This window comes from Ipomoea triloba, chromosome 1 (assembly GCF_003576645.1).
Source record: "Ipomoea triloba cultivar NCNSP0323 chromosome 1, ASM357664v1".
NCBI lineage: Eukaryota > Viridiplantae > Streptophyta > Magnoliopsida > Solanales > Convolvulaceae > Ipomoea > Ipomoea triloba.
In genome coordinates, this window is record NC_044916.1 from 23,817,884 (window position 1) to 23,832,644 (window position 14,761).

Below are 14,761 nucleotides of genomic sequence, written 5' to 3' on the forward strand. Positions count from 1 at the left end.
CACACGGTGGTGGGTATAAGTCTTCCATTGCCTAGTGAGTATGCGTTTCTTCTACACGATGGTTGGAGTACGAGTCTGCCACTGGCTAATGGGTATATGTCTTCCACACGGTGGTGAGTATAAGTCTTCCGTTGCTTAGTATGTATGCGTTTCTTCCACACAGTGGTTGGAATATGAGTTTGCCACTAGCTGATGGGTATATGTCTTGTACACGGTGGTGGGAATACGAGTCTGCCACTGGCTAATGGGTATATGTCTTCCACACGGTGGAGGGTATATGTCTTCCATTGCCTAGTGAGTATGCGTTTCTTCCACACGATGGTGGGAATACGAGTCTGCCACTAGCTAATGGGTATATGTCTTCCACACGGTGGTGAGTATAAGTCTTCCGTTGCTTAGTGAGTATGCGTTTCTTCCACACAGTGGTTGGAATATGAGTTTGCCACTGGCTGATGGTGTGACACCCCAACTTTACACAAGCTGAGATAGATAAAACTTAACACAACAGCTGCCTATCTCAACTATAAAACATAACATAGCGGAAGCGAATTAAAACCTAAGGGGCATCATGCCACATCTAGGTAAGAAAACACGGCCTAGATGCACAGGCTAACCAAAGGAATAGAACTGCATAGATAAAATCCTCAAAACATGTCTCCAAAACATCCAATCATCTAAACCAGAGTATATGAAATCTCAAAACGGCACACAGGCCCGAAACACAAGTCTACAAACATAATATCTATTCTACGCATCCTCAGATAGGTGTACACTATCGCGCTCGCGCATAGACTTTAGGGCAAACCTGGAAAACACACAAAGAACCATTAGCAAAAGACTACTAAGCAACCACCATTCACACCCGCAAGGAAGTATAGATATACATAAGCTTGTAAATAGGTTTACACACCCGTATAGTATATAAACACCAACAAACTGTTCATTAATTCAAAACGGATACTCAACAACAATAAACCGAACGAATCTTAAACCAAGACTCATCCAAACGAAGCCAATATTCAATAACGAGAGTATAAGACAACGAATCCATAAACAAGATACCAACTGAACAACAATCATAAGGGACCAACCAACCATAACCAAGATCAACGAGATATCAACCGAATAAACACAAGGAACTCACGAATACATAAACCAAGAATAAACCCCAAACTCCAACCTCCAAACCACCATACCAACCATCATACCAAAACCCAGCCACAGTTAGAAGTCAGAAGTCAGATGCACAGGGGTAAAAACCCAATCACAGGGACCGAAGTCCAATCACAGGGACCGAAGTCCAATCACAGGGACCTAAGTCCAATCACAGGGACCGAAGTCCAATCACAGGGACCGAAGTCCAAAAGTCAGAAGTCAATAGTAGCACAGTTAGTTCACCCATCAACCACCAAGAGATACTCAAGGGATCCCCCACCACATACTCATACTCCAACTCAGCCCAAAACAACCAAACAAAGTGTTCATCTCAACTATGAACACAAACCAACTCCCAGGTAATGAATTCAAGGAATCAACAAAGCATGAGTACAAAAGGAGGAACCAAAAGACATGAATCAATACTCCAAAGGCATGGCAAAATACCCAACAAAAGGCATGAATAAATACTCCAAAGACATGGTAAAATACCCAACAAAACACTCCAACAATATTCAGAACAAAAGGGGAAACAAATAGAAAACAACAGCCAAAACAGTCTCTGGAACCGAACTCCCAGAGACCTTGCGGAACTCCCCGGCGGATCACAGTCCACCGCCAACCTCCTCCGCATGAAGGGGATGGCGCCCCTCAGCGGACCACCCCTATCCGCCCAACACCACCGCCTTGGCCTTGCGGAACTCCCCAGCGGGTTACATTATTCCGCTGGGGTCCTCCGCAAGGTCAATCTCACACCCCCAACTCCCAGATAACGCTCAGACTCGAAAGATCATTCCAGAATGCCCAATCAGATCACAATACACCAACATTTCATCTAATCAGAGGCCAAAAATCATGGAAATCCAACCAATAAATGTTCATAACAACACTAGGCAAAAGATCAAGACACAAGATCATGAAATCCAACAAATACAACCAAGAATAGGGCTAATAACCAAGAAATTTCAGGATTTCCAACACCAAATAATATCATATAGAATGAGAGTGTAAAAATAGATTTTGATGGACATAGTGGTTACCTTTTGAAGCTCTTTCCAACCAAGCAAAGCCTCAACAAAGCTCACAAAGCCCCACCACCTTCTTGATCATCTTTTACCCAAAGAACCCCAAAAAGAAAACATAAGAACTTGCATAAAGATCACTAAAACCATAAGATGCAATGAATATTCCTAGATAGATGCACTTACCCAAACTCAAACAAGCCTAAAGGAGCAATCTTGACTTGAAAACTTGAAGGAGAAATGAAGATCAAATTTGGAGGAATTTTAGATCAAAGTGGCGTGTGAGTGTAGGAGTAGGGAAGAGAGAGAGAGAGAGAGAGAGTGAAAACCTTTGGGGATTTTTAGTCTTGAATATATATACTACAATACATATATTATATTAGGGTGAAAGACTTAATAAGAAATGGGCTCCATTCTTATATTATATATGCTTACAAGAATATAATATGTACAAGATTAATTAGTTGGGCTATGGAATTCATCTCTTACAATTAAATATATACATTAGAATAAAGAAAGCCCATAAGGTGTCTTAAAGACTTTATACTTATATATTATTAAGAAATTGGGCCATTGTAAGAATACTTTTGATCATAAGAATTGTAAGGATCCAAATTGAATAAAATCCCTTACAAGTATAAATTCAAGAATTGGGCTCTTGATTAGAATAATTAATTTAGGCTCAAGAAATATATATATATATATATGTGTGAAATTGGAAGAACTAGCCCAATTAAAATAAATGAATTGCCCAAGGAATTAATTATCGGTCGTAAGGCTCAAACGAATTTACGGGGTGTTACACTCTACCCCCCTTAAAGGAGCTTCGTCCCCGAAGCTCACAGCTCACGGGAACTTGAAACAGAACGATTCAAGGAAACAAAGGATTCAACCGAAGATTAAAAGAATGATTGCTCAACCAATCCTAAACTCAAGAACATACTACACTTCTAGCATCCTAAACTTAGAACTTACCCAACCCATGACTAGCATGCAAGAACTTAAGCTAACAACTCACCTAGATTAAACAAAGCCGGGTAGCGTCGCCTCATCTCGTCCTCCATCTCCCAAGTGGCCTCCTCGACTCCGTGGTTGGACCAAAGCACCTTTACCAGCTTGATCGCCTTGCGTCGAGTCTCTCGCGTCTTGGAGTCCAAGATTCTCACGGGCCTTTCTTCGTAGGACAACGTCTCATCCAACTCCAGTGTCTCTGGTGCTATCACGTGTGAGGCGTCGTGCACGTACTTCTTCAACTGGGAAACATGGAACACGTTGTGCACTCGGTCCAACTCTGCTGGCAAAGCCAAACGGTACGCCACCTGTCCGATCCTCTCCAAGATCTCATAAGGGCCGATGAAACGAGGGCTCAACTTTCCTCTCTTCCCAAACCTCATCACTCCTCGAGATGGTGAAATTTTCAACCATACCTTTTCTCCTTCCTGGAATTCTGCTAGCTTTCTCCCCAAGTCAGCATAAGATTTCTAGCGATCCTGAGCAGCTTTCATTCTCCTTTGAATTAGCTTGACGCGATCCTGAGCAGCTTTCATTCTCCTTTGAATTAGCTTGACTTTTTCTGTGGCTTCTTGCAAGTACTGGGGTCCCAAAGTCACCGGGTTTATCAAGTCTTCCCAACACAACGGACTTCTAGTCACCGGGTTTATCAAGTCTTCCCAACACAACGGACTTCTGCACTTCTGGCCATAGAGCGCTTCGTAAGGGGCCATCCGAATACTGGAATGGTAGATGTTGTTGTAGGAAAACTCAATCAAGTCGAGGTGCTCCTCCCATGATCCTTGCAAATCAAGCATGCAAGCCCTTAACATATCTTCCAAGGTTTGGATGGTTCGCTCGGTTTGCCCGTCAGTGGCAGGGTGGAAAGCAGTGCTCATCTTCAACTTAGTGCCCAAAGCTGCCTGCAACGACTTCCAAAACTGTGATAAGAATCTCGAGTCACGATCAGACACGATGTCGCGAGGCACGCCGTGATACTTTACCACCTGATGTATATAGGCCTTGGCCAACTGACCCATAGTCCAAGTCTCCTTCATAGCAATGAAACGGGCTGTCTTGGTAAGGCGATCCACTATCACCCAAATCTTGTCTTTCCCAGTCTTAGTCAAAGGCAATCCTCCCACGAAGTCCATTGAGATGGAATGCCACTTCCCTTCGGGTATTTCTAGGGGTAGCAACATTCCTTTAGTCTTGCATCTTTCTGCCTTAACCTTTTGACAATTCAAACATCGGCTCACGAAGTCGGCTATTTCCTTTTTCATATTAGGCCACCAAAACAGTTTCTTCATGTCCTTGTACAACTTGTCGCCACCAGGGTGAACTGAATAGGGGGTATAATGGCTTTCTTCCAATATCTGTTTCTTCAACTCTCTACACGAAGCTGGTACGCACCATCGCCCTTGATAACGCAGACTGCCATCAGGATGTAACTCAAAAGGTCCTTTCTTGCCATTGATCATCCTGGCCCTCACCTTGTTCAGCCGGGCATCGCCCATCTGGCTCCTCCGGATCTCGTCGAGCCATGCAGGTAGGATTTGCATGTTGAAGAGTCGAATCTCCTCATCCATCTGGCCCTCTTCCACCACAACGATATTCATCCTTTGGAATTCCTTGCACAGGTCATCTGCAAGCACCCACGTGGCATTGATCGAATGACTCGTCTTTCTGCTTAGCGCGTCGGCCACTACGTTCGCCTTCCCTTCGTGATACTGAATGATTAGATCGTAGTCTTTAATGAGTTCTAACCAACGCCTTTGTCGCATGTTCAATTCTTTCTGAGTAAAGATATACTTTAAGCTTTTGTGGTCAGTATAGATCTTGCACTGCACCCCATAAAGATAATGTCTCCAGATCTTTAGTGCAAAGACTACAACAGCTAGCTCCAAATCGTGCGTGGGGTAGTTCTCCTCGTGACTCGTAAGCTGTCGAGACGCGTAAGCCACCACTCGGCCCTGCTGCATCAACACACAACCCAACCCTTTCTTCGACGCATCACTAAACACCTCAAACCCCTCGGTTCCGGACGGTAAGGTTAGGACCGGGGCGGACGTCAATCTTTCCTTCAGCTCTTGAAACGCCTTAGCACACTCACTGTCCCACTTGAAAGGTGTAGTCTTCTTCATGAGTTGCGTGATAGGTCGGGCTATCTTGGAGAAATCCAGAACAAACCTTCTGTAATATCCTGCCAAACCCAGAAAACTTCGAACTTCAGACGGAGTTGTTGGTGCCGGCCAATCCATCATTGCTCGAATCTTAGCGGGATCCACCGAGACTCCCTCCTTAGCTATTACGTGGCCCAAGAAAGCCACACTGGTCTTCCAAAACTCACACTTGGACAATTTGGCATATAACTGCTTCTCCCTTAGAATGTGCAACACTGTCCTGAGATGCTTTTCGTGCTCGGTCGGATTAGGAGAGTAAACCAGAATATCATCAATGAATACCACCACGAACTCGTCCAGGTAAGGCTGAAACACTCGGTTCATCAGATCCATGAAAGCGGCTGGAGCATTCGTTAACCCAAACGGCATCACTGTAAACTCATAATGGCCATAGCGGGTCCGAAACGCTGTCTTGTGAACATCCGCATCTGCCACCCTAAGCTGATGGTACCCTGATCGTAAATCAATCTTCGAGAAGATGCCGGCTCCCTTGAGTTGGTCAAACAAGTCATCGATTCGCGACAGGGGATACTTATTCTTAACTGTTACTCGGTTCAGCTCTCGGTAATCGATGTAGAGTCGCATGCTACCATCTTTCTTTCTTACAAAAAGCACAGGGGCTCCCCACGGTGATACGCTGGGTCGGATTTATCCCTTGTTCAACAAGTCTTGCAGCTGCTCTTTTAACTCTTGCATTTCTTTCGGTGCTATTCGGTACGGGGTTTTCGATATCGGGGCAGTTCCTAGCATCAAGTCAATAGTAAACTCTATTTCCCGAGGAGGCGGTAGTCCAGGGATTTCTTCAGGAAAGACATCGGGGAACTCGCATACCACGGGTATTTGCTGAACTTCATCCTTCGGAGCGCTAAGGTCCTCGACTGCACATAGGAAGACCTCGTGTCCCTTGGTGATGTACTTCTTGATCTTGATCATGGAGACTAACTTGACCTCGGGCTCATTAGTCGCCCCTCGGTACGACACCCTCTTGCCCCCAGGGCCCCTTAAGACCACCTTCTGCTCGCTGCACAAAATTTGGGCCTTATATCGTCCCAACCAATCCATGCCCAACACCACTCCGAAGTCGTCCAAGTCAAACTGGATGAGGTCGCTCGGAAAGGTCACTTCCTTGATCTTTATAGGCACGCCTTCATTTCCACTCACACTCTCGAAGCCAGGGAGGGCTACTCCCCTACTACCCGAGCTGCTGCCTCCCGGGGCCCTTGCTGTCCCAACGTCGGCCACCTTCAGCTTCTTGAGACGTTCCAGCATCCTTCTTCCCGTGTCTGGGGCTTCTTCCCGCTTCCTTGATGGCAGCATGTTCACTAGCAAGAGATAACTAACAGAAAGCGAGTAGCACTGCGGTCGGCCTTTCCCAAGCACGCAAGAAAGAAAGTGAGAACAAGCTCACAACAGCCAAACAACAAGCAACCAACATAACATAAAACAGAAGCAAGTAAAACGAGTCCTCACCGCGCGTCCTAGAATTCACACATCTTAGGATTCTCAAACATCTTAATTTCTACTGATCAAGTCCTACAGTCTCAGATTTCAACCCTAGGATCTCTACTTAGACCTCAACACAGGCTTTGATACCAATTGTGACACCCCAACTTTACACAAGCTGAGATAGATAAAACTTAACACAACAGCTGCCTATCTCAACTATAAAACATAACATAGCGGAAGCGAATTAAAACCTAAGGGGCATCATGCGACATCTAGGTAAGAAAACACGGCCTAGATGCACAGGCTAACCAAAGGAATAGAACTGCATAGATAAAATCCTCAAAACATGTCTCCAAAACATCCAATCATCTAAACCAGAGTATATGAAATCTCAAAACGGCACACAGGCCCGAAACACAAGTCTACAAACATAATATCTAGTCTACGCATCGTCAGATAGGTGTACACTATCGCGCTCGCGCATAGACTTTAGGGCAAACCTGGAAAACACACAAAGAACCATTAGCAAAAGACTACTAAGCAACCACCATTCACACCCGCAAGGAAGTATAGATATACATAAGCTTGTAAATAGGTTTACACACCCGTATAGTATATAAACACCAACAAACTGTTCATTAATTCAAAACGGATACTCAACAACAATAAACTGAACGAATCTTAAACCAAGACTCATCCAAACGAAGCCAATATTCAATAACGAGAGTATAAGACAACGAATCCATAAACAAGATACCAACTGAACAACAATCATAAGGGACCAACCAACCATAACCAAGATCAATGAGATGGTGGTGGGAATAAGTCTCTGCCACCGGCTAATGGGTATATGTCTTCCACACGGTTGTGAGTATAGGTCTTCCATTGCCTAGTGAGTATGCGTTTCTTCCACACGGTGGTGGGAATATGAGTTTGCCACTGGCTAATGGGTATATGTCTTCCACACGGTGGTGAATATAAGTTTTCCATTGCCTAGTGAGTATGCGTTTCTTCCACACAGTGGTTGGAATATGAGTTTGCCACTGGCTGATGGGTATCTGCCTTCTACACGGTGGTGGGAATAAGTCTTCCATTGCCTAGTGAGTATGCAGTTTTTCCACACGGTGGTGTGAATACGAGTCTGCCACTAGCTAATGGGTATATGTCTTCCACACGGGGGAGTCTGCCACTAGCTAATGGGTATATGTCTTCCACACGGGGGTGGGTGCCACTAGCTAATGGGTATATGTCTTCCACACGGGGGTGGGTATAAGTCTTCCATGGGTATATGTCTTCCACACGGGGGTGGGTATAAGTCTTCCATTGCCTAGTGAGTATGCGTTTCTTCCACACGGTGGTGGGAATACAAGTCTGCCACTGGCTAATGGGTATATGTCATCCAAACGGTAGTGAATATAAGTTTTCCATTGCCTAGTGAGTATGCGTTTCTTCCACACAGTGGTTGGAATATGAGTTTGCCACTGGCTGATGGGTATATGTCTTGTACACGGTGGTAGGAATACGAGTTTGCCACTGGCTAATGGGTATATGTCTTCCACACGGTGGTGAATATAAGTTTTCCATTGCCTAGTGAGTATGCGTTTCTTCCACACAGTGGTTGGAATATGAGTTTGCCACTGGCTGATGGGTATATGTCTTGTACACGGTGGTAGGAATACGAGTTTGCCACTGGCTAATGGGTATATGTCTTCCACACGGTGGCGGGTATAAGTCTTCCATTGCCTAGTGAGTATGCGTTTCTTCCACACGATGCTGGGAATACGAGTCTGCCACTAGCTAATGGGTATATGTCTTCCACACGGTGGTGAGTATAAGTCTTCTATTGCTTAGTGAGTATGCGTTTCTTCCACACAATGGTTGGAATATGAGTTTGCCACTTCCATTGGGTATCTGTCTTCTACACGGTGGTGGATATAAGTCTTCCATTGCATAGTGAGTATGCATTTCTTCCACACGGTGGTGGGAATACGAGTCTGCCACTTGCTAATGGGTATATGTCTTCAATACTGTGGTGGGTATAAGTCTTCTATTGCCTAGTGAGTATGCATTTCTTCCACACGGTGGTGGGAATACGAGTCTGCCACTTGCTAATGGGTATATGTCTTCCACACGGTGGTGGGTATAAGTCTTCCATTGCCTAGTGAGTATGCGTATCTTCCACACAGTTGTTGGAATATGAGTTTGCCACTGGCTTATGGTTATATCTTTTCTACACGGTGGTGGGAATAAGTCATCCATTGCCTAGTGAGTATGCATTTCTCTCACACGGTGGTGGGAATAAGTCTCTGCCACTGGCTAATGGGTATATGTCTTCAATACTATGGTGGGTATAAGTCTTCTATTGCCTAGTGAGTATGCGTTTCTTCCACACGGTGGTGGGAATACGAGTCTGCCACTTGCTAATGGGGATATGTCTTCCACACGGTGGTGGGTATAAGTCTTCCATTGCCTAGTGAGGATGCGTTTCTTCCACACAGTGGTTGGAATATGAGTTTGCCACTGGCTTATGGTTATATCTTTTCTACACGGTGGTGGGAATAAGTCATCCATTGCCTAGTGAGTATGCATTTCTCTCACACGGTGGTGGGAATAAGTCTCTGCCACTGGCTAATGGGTATATGTCTTCAATACTATGGTGGGTATAAGTCTTCTATTGCCTAGTGAGTATGCGTTTCTTCCACACGATGGTGGAATACGAGTCTGCCACTGGGTAATGGGTATATGTTTTCCACATGGTGGTGGCATAAGTCTTCCATTGCCTAGTGAGTATGCGTTTCTTCCACACGGTGGTGGGAATACGAGTCTGCCACTGGCTAATGGGTATATGTCTTCCACACGGTTGTGAGTATAAGTCTTCCATTGCCTAGTGAGTATGCGTTTCTTCCACACGGTGGTGGGAATACGAGTCTGCCACTGGCTAATGGGTATATGTCTTCCACACGGTGGTGAGTATAAGTCTTCCGTTGCTTAGTGAGTATGCGTTTCTTCCACACAGTGGTTGGAATATGAGTTTGCCACTGGCTGATGGGTATATGTCTTGTACACGGTGGTGGGAATACGAGTCGGCCACTGGCTAATGGGTATATGTCTTCTACACGGTGGAGGGTATAAGTCTTCCATTGCCTAGTGAGTATGCGTTTCTTCCACACGGTGGTGGGAATACGAGTCTGCCACTGGCTAATGGGTATATGTCTTCCACACGGTGGTGAGTATAAGTCTTCCGTTGCTTAGTGAGTATGCGTTTCTTCCACACAGTGGTTGGAATATGAGTTTGCCACTGGCTGATGGGTATATGTCTTGTACACGGTGGTGGGAATACGAGTCGGCCACTGGCTAATGGGTATATGTCTTCTACACGGTGGAGGGTATAAGTCTTCCATTGCCTAGTGAGTATGCGTTTCTTCCACACGATGGTGTGAATACGAGTCTGCCACTAGCTAATGGGTATATGTCTTCCACACGGGGGTGGGTATAAGTCTTCCATTGCCTAGTGAGTATGCGTTTCTTCCACACGGTGGTGGGAATAAGTCTCTGCCACTGGGTAATGGGTATATGTTTTCCACATGGTGGTGGGAATACGAGTCGGCCACTGGCTAATGGGTATATGTCTTCTACACGGTGGAGGGTATAAGTCTTCCATTGCCTAGTGAGTATGCGTTTCTTCCACACGATGGTGGAATACGAGTCTGCCACTGGGTAATGGGTATATGTTTTCCACATGGTGGTGGCATAAGTCTTCCATTGCCTAGTGAGTATGCGTTTCTTCCACACGGTGGTGGGAATAAGTCCCTGCCACTGGCTAATGGGTATATGTCTTCCACACGGTTGTGAGTATAAGTCTTCCATTGCCTAGTGAGTATGCGTTTCTTCCACACGGTGGTGGAAATACGAGTCTGCCGCTAGCTAATGGCTATATGTCTTCCACACGGTGGTGAGTATAAGTCTTCCGTTACTTAGTGAGTATGCGTTTCTTCCACACAATGGTTAGAATATGAGTTTGCCACTGCTGATGGGTATATGTCTTCTACACGGTGGTGGATATAAGTCTTCCATTGCATAGTGTCTTCTACACGGTGGTGGATATAAGTCTTCCATTGCATAGTGAGTATGCAACGGTGGTGGATATAAGTCTTCCATTGCATAGTGAGTATGCATTTCTGGTGGATATAAGTCTTCCATTGCATAGTGAGTATGCATTTCTTCCACACGGTGGTGGGAATACGAGTCTGCCACTTGCTAATGGGTATATGTCTTCAATACTGTGGTGGGTATAAGTCTTCTATTGCCTAGTGAGTATGCATTTCTTCCACACGGTGGTGGGAATAAGTCTCTGCCACTGGCTAATGGGTATATGTCTTCCACACGGTTGTGAGTATAAGTCTTCCATTGCCTAGTGAGTATGCATTTCTTCCACACGGTGGTGGGAATAAGTCTCTGCCACTGGCTAATGGGTATATGTCTTCCACACGGTTGTGAGTATAGGTCTTCCATTGCCTAGTGAGTATGCGTTTCTTCCACACAGTGGTTGGAATATGAGTTTGCCACTGGCTGATGGGTATATGCCTTCTACACGGTGGTGGGAATAAGTCTTCCATTGCCTAGTGAGTATGCAGTTTTTCCACATGGTGGTGTCAATACAAGTCTGCCACTAGCTAATGGGTATATGTCTTCCACACGGGGGAGTCTGCCACTAGCTAATGGGTATATGTCTTCCACACGGGGGTGGGTGCCACTAGCTAATGGGTATATGTCTTCCACACGGGGGTGGGTATAAGTCTTCCATGGGTATATGTCTTCCACACGGGGGTGGGTATAAGTCTTCCATTGCCTAGTGAGTATGCGTTTCTTCCACACGGTGGTGGGAATACAAGTCTGCCACTAGCTAATGGGTATATGTCATCCAAACGGTAGTGAATATAAGTTTTCCATTGCCTAGTGAGTATGCGTTTCTTCCACACAGTGGTTGGAATATGAGTTTGCCACTGGCTGATGGGTATATGTCTTCCACACGGTGGTGAGTATAAGTCTTTCGTATCTTAGTGAGTATGCGTTTCATCCACACAGTGGTTGGAATATGAGTTTGCCATTGGCTGATGGGTATATGTCTTGTACACGGTGGTGGGAATACGAGTTTGCCACTAGCTAATGGGTTTATGTCTTCCACACGGTGGCGGGTATAAGTCTTCCATTGCCTAGTGAGTATGCGTTTCTTCCACACGATGCTGGGAATACGAGTCTGCTACTAGCTAATAGGTATATGTCTTCCACACGGTGGTGAGTATAAGTCTTCTGTTGCTTAGTGAGTATGCGTTTCTTCCACACAATGGTTGGAATATGAGTTTGCCACTGCCGATGGGTATCTGTCTTCTACACGGTGGTGGATATAAGTCTTCCATTGCATAGTGAGTATGCATTTCTTCCACACGGTGGTGGGAATACGAGTCTGCCACTTGCTAATGGGTATATGTCTTCCACACGGTGGTGAGTATAAGTCTTCCATTGCCTAGTGAGTATGCATTTCTTCCACACGGTGGTGGGAATACGAGTCTGCCACTTGCTAATGGGTATATGTCTTCCACACGGTGGTGGGTATAAGTTTTCCATTGCCTAGTGAGTATGCGTTTCTTCCACACGGTGGTGAGAATACGAGTCTGCCACTGGCTAATGGGTATATTTCTTCGATACTGTGGTGGGTATAAGTCTTCCATTGCCTAGTGAGTATGCGTATCTTCCACACAGTTGTTGGAATATGAGTTTGCCACTGGCTGATGGGTATATCTTTTCTACACGGTGGTGGGAATAAATCATCCATTGCCTAGTGAGTATGCATTTCTCTCACACGGTGGTGGGAATAAGTCTCTGCCACTGGCTAATGGGTATATGTCTTCAATACTGTGGTGGGTATAAGTCTTCTATTGCCTAGTGAGTATGCGTTTTTTCCACACGATGGTGGAATACGAGTCTGCCACTGGGTAATGGGTATATGTTTTCCACACGGTGGTGGCATAAGTCTTCCATTGCCTAGTGAGTATGCGTTCCTTCCACACGGTGGTGGGAATAAGTCCCTGCTACTGGCTAATGGGTATATGTCTTCCACACGGTTGTGAGTATAAGTCTTCCATTGCCTAGTGAGTATGCGTTTCTTCCACACGGTGTGGGAATATGAGTCTGCTGCTGCCTAATGGGTATATGTCTTCCACACGGTGGTGGGTATAAGTCTTCCATTGCCTAGTGAGTATGCGTTTCTTCCACACGGTGGTGAGAATATGAGTCTACCACTGGCTAATGGGTATATGTCTTCAATACTGTGGTGGGTATAAGTCTTCTATTGCCTAGTGAGTATGCATTTCTTCCACACGGTGGTGGGTATAAGTCTTCTATTGCCTAGTGAGTATGCATTTCTTCCACACGGTGGTGGGAATAAGTCTCTGCCACTGGCTAATGGGTATATGTCTTCCACACGGTTGTGATTATAGGTCTTCCATTGCCTAGTGAGTATGCGTTTCTTCCACACGGTGGTGGGAATACGAGTTTTCCACTGGCTAATGGGTATATGTCTTCAATACTGTGGTGGGTATAAGTCTTCTATTGCCTAGTGAGTATGCATTTGTGGTGGGTATAAGTCTTCTATTGCCTAGTGAGTATGCATTTCTTCCACACGGTGGTGGGAATAAATCTCTGCCACTGGCTTATGGGTATATGTCTTCCACACGGTTGTGTCTGCCACTGGCTTATGGGTATATGTCTTCCACACGGTTGTGAGTATAGGTCGCTTATGGGTATATGTCTTCCACACGGTTGTGAGTATAGGTCTTCCATTGCCTAGTGAGTATGCGTTTCTTCCACGTATAGGTCTTCCATTGCCTAGTGAGTATGCGTTTCTTCCACACGGTGGTGGGAATACGAGTTTTCCACTGGCTAATGGGTATATGTCTTCCACACGATGGTGAATATAAGTTTTCCATTGCCTAGTGAGTATGCGTTTCTTCCACACAGTGGTTGGAATATGAGTTTGCCACTGGCTGATGGGTATATGTCTTTTACACGGTGGAGGGTATAAGTCTTCCGTTGCCTAGTGAGTATGCGTTTCTTCCACATAGTCGTTGGAATATGAGTTTGCCACTGGCTGATGGGTATATGTCTTTTACACGGTGGAGGGTATAAGTCTTCCGTTGCCTAGTGAGTATGCGTTTCTTCCACATAGTGGTTGGAATATGAGTTTGCCACTGGCTGATGGGTATATGTCTTCCCCACGGTGGTGAGTATAAGTCTTCCGTATCTTAGTGAGTATGCGTTTCTTCCACATAGTGGTTGGAATATGAGTTTGCCACTGGCTGATGAGTATATGTCTTGTACACGGTTGAGTTTGCCACTGGCTGATGAGTATATGTCTTGTACACGGTGGTGAGAATACGAGTCTGCCACTGGCTAATGGGTATATGTCTTCCACACGGTGGTAGGTATAAGTCTTCCATTGCCTAGTGAGTATGCGTTTCTTCCACACGATGGTGGGAATACGAGTTTGCCACTGGCTAATGGGTATATGTCTTCCACACGGTGGTGAATATAAGTTTTCCATTGCCTAGTGAGTATGCGTTTCTTCCACACGCTAGTGGGAATACGAGTCTGCCACTAGCTAATGGGTATATGTCTTCCACACGGTGGTGAATATAAGTTTTCCATTGCCTAGTGAGTATGCGTTTCTTCCACACGCTAGTGGGAATACGAGTCTGCCACTAGCTAATGGGTATATGTCTTCCACACGGTGGTGGGTATAAGTCTTCCATTGCCTAGTGAGTATGCGTTTCTTCCACACGGTGGTGAGAATAAGTCTTCCACTGGCTAATGGGTATATGTCTTCAATACTGTGGTGGGTATAAGTCTTCTATTGCCTAGTGAGTATGAATTTCTTCCACACGGTGGTGGGAATAAGTCTCTGCCACT

At 45.4% G+C, this 14,761-nt stretch overlaps 1 protein-coding gene across 1 annotated transcript; it reads right to left on the reverse strand.

Moving 5' to 3' along the window:
- Positions 1-794: 794 nt before the first annotated feature.
- On the reverse strand, positions 795-3,571 carry LOC116010900. Its single transcript, XM_031250396.1, has 2 exons — positions 3,196-3,571; positions 795-805 (listed from the first exon to the last, which is right to left on the reverse strand). The coding sequence occupies exons 1-2, from the start codon at positions 3,569-3,571 to the stop codon at positions 795-797; spliced, it is 387 nt and encodes a 128-aa protein (XP_031106256.1).
- Positions 3,572-14,761: the final 11,190 nt, after the last annotated feature.

Excerpts from the sequence above, each read along its gene's own strand:
- LOC116010900 (XM_031250396.1), bottom strand. The coding sequence starts at position 3,571 with ATGAGGTTTGGGAAGAGAGGAAAGTTGAGCCCTCGTTTCATCGGCCCT.